The sequence below is a fragment of the Acanthaster planci genome, linkage group LG10 (assembly GCF_054643075.1).
Source record: "Acanthaster planci isolate LZ-2023a linkage group LG10, COTS_SCS, whole genome shotgun sequence".
NCBI lineage: Eukaryota > Metazoa > Echinodermata > Asteroidea > Valvatida > Acanthasteridae > Acanthaster > Acanthaster planci.
This window is the reverse complement of record NC_141786.1, coordinates 7,599,271-7,607,993: the sequence shown is the minus strand read 5'-3', so window position 1 is coordinate 7,607,993 and position 8,723 is coordinate 7,599,271. Positions and strand designations below refer to the sequence as shown.

At 43.5% G+C, this 8,723-nt stretch overlaps 1 protein-coding gene and 1 pseudogene across 1 annotated transcript; both read left to right on the top strand.

Moving 5' to 3' along the window:
- The first annotated feature begins 765 nt into the window (after nucleotides 1–765).
- LOC147797727 (uncharacterized) lies at nucleotides 766–1,780 on the top strand (annotated as a pseudogene).
- Nucleotides 1,781–1,921: 141 nt separating this feature from the next.
- On the top strand, nucleotides 1,922–6,810 carry LOC110976821 (techylectin-5B-like). The gene is made up of 4 exons (XM_022230431.2): nucleotides 1,922–3,290; nucleotides 3,564–3,694; nucleotides 4,041–4,302; nucleotides 5,137–6,810. Exons 1-4 carry the CDS (start codon nucleotides 3,104–3,106, stop codon nucleotides 5,415–5,417), a joined length of 861 nt encoding a protein of 286 aa, XP_022086123.2. The 5' UTR covers nucleotides 1,922–3,103; the 3' UTR covers nucleotides 5,418–6,810.
- Nucleotides 6,811–8,723: the final 1,913 nt, after the last annotated feature.

Genomic DNA, 8,723 nt, shown 5'->3' with positions numbered 1-8,723 from the left:
CACTGTAGAGTTTTTTAGAGATGATGATTTTGAGAATGTGTCTTTTGAGGGAGATTGTTCTGAGGACGAATTTGAAGATTCTCCTGTGTCTCGTGATATTTCAGAGGAGGGGTGTAGTGTTGTATCTCCCTGTCCTCGTTTTGTTGTTGAAGAGGGAAGCAGTAGTACTGAAGACCCTCATTGTTCCGAGAAAGAGAGTACAGTTATTGTTGAACGTCCTCAGATTGTTGTTACTCCCATTGTTTCTGAATTTGATGGTGTCGTTTTTCAGAGTGCACCCTGTGACTTGCAAAATAGTACACCTTCTTGTGAAGACACAAAATGTTTCGCATCTCTAGAGCTTACTGCAGATGGGCATAAGTGTTGCAGTGAGGTTTCACCTGTCAAGGTGGTGAACCAATCGTGTTGGCCACAGTTTTCAGTAGGATCAGTGGATCCCAGTTATGTTCTGTCATGTACAGACACTAAGGTATGGATACCTTCCCTTGAGGATAGGACACAGGAAAAAGCAGGGAAGTGGTATCGTGGGTGGCCAAATGCTATAACTTAATCACTGGCCTGACAAGGGCTGCCTGTATAGCAGGACATGGTGATGACCTCCCTTTGTCAGTGCTGTATAGAGTTGTGATTGAAAACCGAGTTGTGTTGTAGAGCAGACAAGCCTCGAGGTATCCAGTGGATTTTTTCCTACCTTGAAGACCTAGATTTCGCAGATGACCTTGCTGTCCTGTCTTCCAAACGAAGTCACTTACCAGAGAAAACTGACAGGCTGCACAGGTTGGCCTTGCCCTTAACACTTCCAAAACTCAATTCTTGAGCATCAACTCAACATCAGCTGCACCTATCTTAGTAGATGACAAATCACTTGAAACTCTTCAGGAGTTCACCTATCTAGAAATTCTGATAAGCTCTGACAATGCGCCCAGCAGAGACATCAATGTGAGACTTGGGAAAGCCAGAAACACCTTTGCCAATCTTCGGTCCATCTGGAAGTCCAAACAGTGCAGCGTAAGAACCAAGTTAAGACTCTTCATTAGCACCAAAAATCAGTCTTGCTTTATGGTTCAGAATGCTGGAGGGTTATACAGAGTGGCACGGAGAAACTAGACGTCTTCCAAAAGAACTGCCTCAGACGAACATCATATCGGTGTATTCTGGCCGGAGAAAATCTCAAACGCAGAACTGTACAAGACCAAGTGCAACAATGTGAGTGCTGAGATAAAGCACCGACGCTTGAAACGACTGGGGCATGTTCGTGTACTCAGAATGGACGAGGAGCGTATCCCTAAGGTGGCGCTGAGATGGGCACCACTGGGGAAGAGGAAGCGGGGAAAACCCAGAACAACATGGAGGAAGACGATATATAAAATCAGAACTAAAAGAACTTGGACTAAACATGGGGCGCGGCGCAACATATGTAGCTGAGGACAGGGTCAAATGGAGGCAGAAAGTGTCGGCCTTATGTCCCGGGGATGAGGATGAACACGTTAGTAAGTCGATCAGAGGGGTGTGCATCATTAGTCATTGTCCAATATATAATAGATCGAAGTTTAATGTCTTAAGGAACCCCGCCATTAGGAGTCAGATAGTCGAGTTGTATCACACACATTGCTGCTGAGACGAAAGAAAGTTACAGTACCAGTTGTCAATCCGAGATCGATTAAATCAGTTTAGCGATTGCTTGATCGATTCTATCAAATGCCTCTGTGAAGTCTATACAACATAAGATAATGATTTGGTTTTACAGCATTAAAATATATCGGGTGAGGCATATTAATAAGGCAATGGCTAGTACATAATAATTTCCTGTCACCACACTGGTTTTCATCAAGTATTGGGATATCTTGAAGGATCCATCTTGCAATGAATGATTCTGCAAAGTTTGAAAAGTGATCGGTTAGTGAAATGAGCCGCAAATTTTCCTTTGATGGGGGCATGGCTGGACTTTGAGATCGGCAGAACAATCACACGTTTCCATTAATCCGGCAAACATATATGTTGATTACATGAGCGAATGGAGTAGCGAGTTTGACAGAAAATGCACGTGTTATGCTTGCGGGAGCCCCGCCAGGCCCTCCGGAGATCTTTTGACGAATCTTCGTCATAATAGTCACATTCTCGCCTCAGCAAACGAAACGACTGAGTTTGTCTTGATGAGCAACAAGTGCGATAAGACAGACACAAGCTTACACTCCTCGAGATCTGTATATAATCTGCCAATGTTCACGTGAGAATGACCATCGGACGGATTGTACACAACGAGAATAAAGTTTCTAATTCTTTGATTCCGTACTTCTACGATTCCTCATAAATCCAACATTTGAAACTAATGCTAGAAACCAATGCTCAAAAGCTTTCTCCAGTTCCTAATATTATTTACTACCCAAACATTATTTCAAGAAAGGGCTTGTTCGAAAAAGCCTGTAAGAATAGCAAGTCTCGAGAAGATTCCTACAACTCACAAAAACAGTTTAGTCGTTTCCTGTCCGTTTTACACCAAACAAAATTCCAACCTAAATATTATTACCTCTAAATTCTCAGACAATACATGAAACTCCGTGAGACGTGAAATGAAGTTTATGGCTACCCACAGATTTATAGAAATTAGCCAAGACAAATCAGATAACACATACGGGAGCCATGAAAATCTTGTTAATTTGAAATGAGCTATGATTATGTCTACGATAATGTCCTGATGAGAAATAAGTGATCAATTGCCATTGATCTGGCCTGGAGATTTTTTCGCACACTTACTTTGGAACCTTATGTGGTTATAAGAATCCGGTATATGATCTAACACTAGCTCAATGAGCTGGCGTACCAACTCCCTGGTGGCACGTGTGGATGTCACTTTGCTGTGATTGGTTGGCGTACATGGCATCGTGGAGTGCACTTCACAGCGATTGGTGGACATTACTACACAGTGGTGGATTTTTCACGTCGATTGGTAGGCCTATACATCAATTGCCACGTGACGGCGAATGCGAATCCGTTTATAGAGTGATACAGAACTCCCTGCATTCCCACGTTCGTTTTTAGAAATTGTCAGACACCAAACTTCACAACTATTCTGCTTTGTGAGTCTCTGAACAAATCTTCCAACATGACGTCGGGCCCGCTGATTGTCCTTCTTGCTTTCCTCGTGTTTGGGGATTTCACCATCGGTAGGGTCAGTGGTAACTCCAGTGCCACATGTGTCGACTGCCAGAGAGTGAGGAACGTCACACTTCAGTTGGACCAAATCAAGAAATCAGTCGATGAGTTTGCTAAAGACCTGCAAAACATGGCCGGTGAGTTTGGGTTCAATTTCCGAAAACTGTTGGAATTCGTTCTTATTTGTGCTCGTAACTGGAACAGATCCTCTCTAAATCGTCTTGGTAGTCTGCTCCTTTTGTCACGATTCAAAAGTCTAAACTGAAATAAACTCGCTGGTGGCATACAGAACAAACCCTTCGTTGAACTGTACGAGCTGAGAGCATAGTGGGTTGTACGTGTCTTTCTCTCCAAGTTTCCAAATTTGTTAATCATATTGATATTTGTTTTACTTGTTCTGGTAACTACAGCACCTAAGGACTGTGCTGGTGTGTTTGCAAACGGCATGACTACCAGTGGTGTGTATAAGATTCAACCTGAGGTTGGTGACGGACCGATCGATGTGTACTGCGATATGGAGACAGATGGTGGCGGATGGACGGTATGTTATCAGCAATGCGTGCGCTCACTAGCGCCCCTGCCCCAATTCATTCTAATTCTGGGATATTTTAAAAAATGATACCGACAAGACTGACACCCTCGACAATTGATTTAATCCACTCATAGCAAGGTTTGCAGCAATATTATCTATTCTGTCGAAGGGTGGACAGTTCTATTATGATAAGTCCTAATTCCTATCACTGTCGCTTCGTGCAGCACAGACGTTCCTGCTGCTGTCGTTTTTTTTTTTTCAGTACTGAGATGTTTCGTGACTATTTCTCCACTTTTTTTCCAGTGCACTTTTCTTAACTGCCAAACTGCTGACTGAAACCACTTTCCTGTCATAGGTGCTCCAGCGGCGTCAAGACGGCTCAGTTGACTTTGACCGCGACTGGGAGAGCTACCGCCAGGGGTTCGGTGATCTGAACGGTGAGTTCTGGCTTGGCAACGACAACCTGCATCGACTCACCACTCAAGGCACGTACCGACTGCGCGTCGATCTCGAGGACTTCGAAGGCAACACTGCATATGCCGAGTATGATACGTTTCGTGTTGCCGATGGGAGTGCCAACTACCGGTTGACGGTTGACGACTACTCGGGAACGGCTGGTATGTCAGTCACAATGATATTGAATGTAAATTCTACAGGTATACAAAGGCTAAATTCCAAAACAACAGTGTGTTGTGGTTTCGCAGTTCATAATTCATTAACTAAGGCAAAAATGAGCCCCCAAAGCGTTAGAAGTTTAAATGATACTGGTTCGGCAAGTGCTCATGCATATGGATATTGATGCTGTCAAAACCGTCTTCTAACAAATTTAGGTTTGGAGATTCCGGGACACGTCACTGACGAAAATCTCTGAACAGATATCAGCTTTCCAAGAACTCACTTACTAACAATATACGACCACACAGTACTCCGATATCTTTATCTTCAAAGTTATAAATCAGGCGGTCACTTTATACAGTTTCAAGTGTTTATCATGCATGCATTGATAGACAGGCGGACCCTGATACTAATGAATATTCATTAATACAAATATGCACCATTTTATGACAGATGCCTTCAGTATATATATCTTTATGAACACGGATATGAACGTCCAACATCAGCATTATCAAATTATTTATTCTTTATCGTAACCCTGCTGGTTATAAAATGTTTTCCTGCGGGCGAAAAAATATCAATTCTAGAGATATCAGGAATACCCAAGATAAAACACAGTTACGGGGAATTGAAATCGCCGAATCAGGTAGAGACAGTAAACCCTATTCGGCCTCATCTGGATTCGAGGTTGGAGTGTGATGGAAATATCATCCAACTCCTCCCCCCTCCAAAGAGATTGCTCCCGATTTTGGACAAGTGGTAAAAATCCGTTTCTCCATGCATATTTATAGGGGGCCTACAGTGAGTCGGTTTATTATTCTGCCGATTTATTGCAGGTAATTCCCTGGCTAGACATGACAACCGGGCTTTTTCTACCAAAGACCGTGACAACGACTTACGTGGATCTGTCAACTGTGCCGAATCGTCCAAGGGCGCTTGGTGGTATAAGAGATGCCACCACTCCAACCTGAATGGCATGTACTTCGGTCAGGGGTTCACAGAGATCGGCAAAGGAGTAGTTTGGTTCAAATGGAGAGGGCACGCCTATTCACTGAAACGTACTGAGATGAAAATCAAGATCTTCGTAACAAATCCTTTTAAATTGATTTTCTTCTGAATTGTTTGGTCTTCGTCAGATTGCTAATGCTCGTAAGAAGAATGCATGTTACATATCTTCTCTCGCGTCACTAGAAACGCACTCTCACGTCACTCTAAACTCTATATATTGACATGTACACGCAGCCAGGGCAGCGTCACGTGATGAATAACAGTTTTTACGATTACCCGGAAAAATCTCTATTACAAAGGATTGCCCCCCAAAAAGTGATATATGCTAAAGGCCGCCGCTTCATACTAATTAACGCGAATGCGATAGCGACGCGAGTTTGTAGTCACTACACAGTTACAGCGATATCGCTCGGGTTGAAATGTGTTCCACTTACTACGAATTTGCAATGCGAATGCTTGATCAGGCGTGACAGATTGGCCTTCGATTCTGTTTTTACATGAAGTATGAAGTGGCCGTTACCGTTATTTTGACCCCCTAAGCACTGAAAAAAATGGAACATGAGACGATTTCCCCTGACAGCTTCACCGGGATCGAATGGCAGATCTTGGTATGTCATATCTGGTCCTCACATTTCGGAAGCCCCGGTTTTTTAGTGGATAAATGCAGCCCTGATACTGACTTTCAATAAAAATATGTTTAATTGCAGTGTATCAACCACAAAGGTAAATATCACAAACGAATAAGTATGTAAACGACACATAGCCAAGGCTGATCGTAGGCCTATTTGTCGATCTTTCTATGTTCAATTATCAGTAGAGTAGCGAATTGTCTAAGCACAGAGAGGCTTGGTAACAGTCACTGTACAGCACACTGTGTAGTTCAAATTTAATCACTGGAAATACCGTTGTTATGGTGGTTATTTAGAGTCTACACCCTTTTGTTGCTTTTTTTTTTTTGGTTCTTTTTGTTTTTCCTTTTTTTCTTCTTCTTTCTTTTGGTTCATAAACACACGTGGGCGATGCCCAACTTCAAATGTCATCATTGACCCACATGTCCTGAGCATTATGAGCAGTTATTCATTTGGGTAAAAACTGCAATGGAGGAAGCATATTGCGTGTTTCCTTGGCATGTGTACTGCCAGTCATGACTGCCACGAGCCTGTCCGCTAAACCGAAGTGTTCGGATTGAATTAAAAGAGCCTGTCAATGTTTAAATAGCGTATCACACCAAAGTCTCGATGCGCTTCACAAGAAACAACAAAACCAATTAATGGAAAAGGTACGTTTTAAGCCTATGTAGGCTAAGCTTGACCTTCAAGGGTTTCGCTTGGCATCCGGTTATCCCATCTAGACAATGCTAACATCTGTTTCCGGAAGTATACGATATTATTTAAAATATGGAGAATAGAGACGATCCCAGAGATGATATCACAGGTTTGTCAAAAATGTTAACCGGTATAGCTGAATAAATCAAACAGGTTTCCTGCGCATTCTTTTCTCAATGCATTGTCTCGCTTGTCAGGTGTTACTTATCTATGTTCGTTTTACTCCAGGCTTCATTAGCGAATGAGAGATGGTTTGTTTCTCACCGGCAGCACCCGGTGCAAAATGATTTGTGCCTTTTGCATCGATGATTCTGGGCAAAAGGGGGCAATAAAATAAAAAACAGGTAATTGCGTAGAAAAAAAAGGAAGGCATTTTTGTGGTTTGAAAGCAATTGGCACGACTGATCCGTGCCAATTGCAACAGATGTTGGATTTTGTGAGTTAAAATGAATAAAAGAGTGACTCATGGGTTCATTTACTTCCAGGTATTAAATGACGTGGAACTGCAGGAGTTTTTCAGGAGAAGTGAGAAGACGATGCAGAGACTACCCCACAAAAAAAATTCAACACTCTGAAACTAACTGTGCCTTTGATCGGAAGGACAGTATGGATATGCATAGCACTTTCCCACCTTTTGTCGCATGATGAAGCGTGCTCTTATATCCCCGTAGGCTAAATCCTCTTCGAAGCGCCATTCAAGAGTTCATACCTTCGCGTACGTCGCCGAGACATCGTGTTCGTTTAGGTGGGATTCTTGTGAACTTTCAATACAAGCGCAGTTTATGTCTTACACAGTTGCTTGCTGCTCCTTTTTTCTTTTCTCCTTAACCCCCCCCCCTTAGCTTCCTACCAACAGGCTTTCCAAATGCTGACATATGCTACAGCTGCAAAATGGCAGGCCACTGGACGCAGAGAGTGTTCATCCGCAGTAGACGGTCTCACAACGGTCAAACCGAGCAGGATCTGCCCACGGCCCCTCCAGTCCATCCATTTTGTCCGCCCAATCTCCTTTTTCGAGAGAAACTGAGGGGCGCTTTTTTATGCTAACAAGCCCAGCAGAAATGTTCAGTAGAATTAGTTAACTGATTGATTCTACTTTTCGTTCTTTCTGTGCGCGTTCACAATAAGTCCTCACTGTAATCGCTACAGAAGGCGTACACAGGAGCTAGATTCTATCGTCCCTGAACAGTGAAGCCGTTTCTATCGTCTCTTCGCCTCCGAGGACTCCGAGTCCTTTGGGTGACATATCCTACAGCAGTCAATAATATTTTACTCATAAATAGCCTCGACAGTTCCCCGATTCAACAACATGCAACGCGACCCAATAGGCCTACCCGCAGCGATTTGATAATTGTCCGCTGCGTAAAAACGGACCGGTACCGCTGTATACGAGATAGTTTAAAGGCGCTTTTCCGTGTGTCCGTTTTTGGGTGCGTTGCGTATACGATGCGTTTCACTTTCACACCGCGGGAGCGATTTTCACGGATATCCGTTCGTCACTTAGTTTAACTCACGCCCACAGCACATGCAATGCATAGAGTTACATGCATTGATCGCCGTTAACGTGGAACCGGAAGTTAACGCGCAACTGCAGCGATTGTCCAATGGGAGCCTGCAAATCGTGGCGCGTCCACCTTTGTGACGAAGTCACCGACGAACCGGATGGGTATCCGGGATGGGATACTGGAAAGTGTTGACGCGCATATGAAAGGGCGCCTTAATGCATTCCTTGCCACGCGCGCGCCAAGACCATTATGAGGAGATTCTTGATTTTCTCAACTACTTACACCTGGAATAAACCATAGGCGTAAATCCCGGGAGGGTATATATCCCCTCTACCCACACACACTTTCAGAGGTGGGGGATGGGCTATTGAATCATCCACGTCTCCACGTTTTTGTTTTCGCCAAAAAAAATTACAGTGGATTGTTAAAATCTACTGGTTTCCCAACGGTTCTGCATAAATCCGATAACATTTGAGATGTACATCTTTATCATGGGCCACTTTTGTTATTTTCAAATCTTCCAAAAAAATCACCCCCCCCCCACACCTTTCCCCATTCCCAACCAAATTTACAACACATTTTCGC

Coding starts and splice junctions, on each gene's coding strand:
- LOC110976821 (XM_022230431.2), top strand. CDS start 3,104: ATGACGTCGGGCCCGCTGATTGTCCTTCTTGCTTTCCTCGTGTTTGGG. Junction 3,695..4,040: donor CAGATGGTGGCGGATGGACG/GTATGTTATCAG, acceptor TTCCTGTCATAG/GTGCTCCAGCGGCGTCAAGA. Junction 4,303..5,136: donor CGACTACTCGGGAACGGCTG/GTATGTCAGTCA, acceptor GATTTATTGCAG/GTAATTCCCTGGCTAGACAT.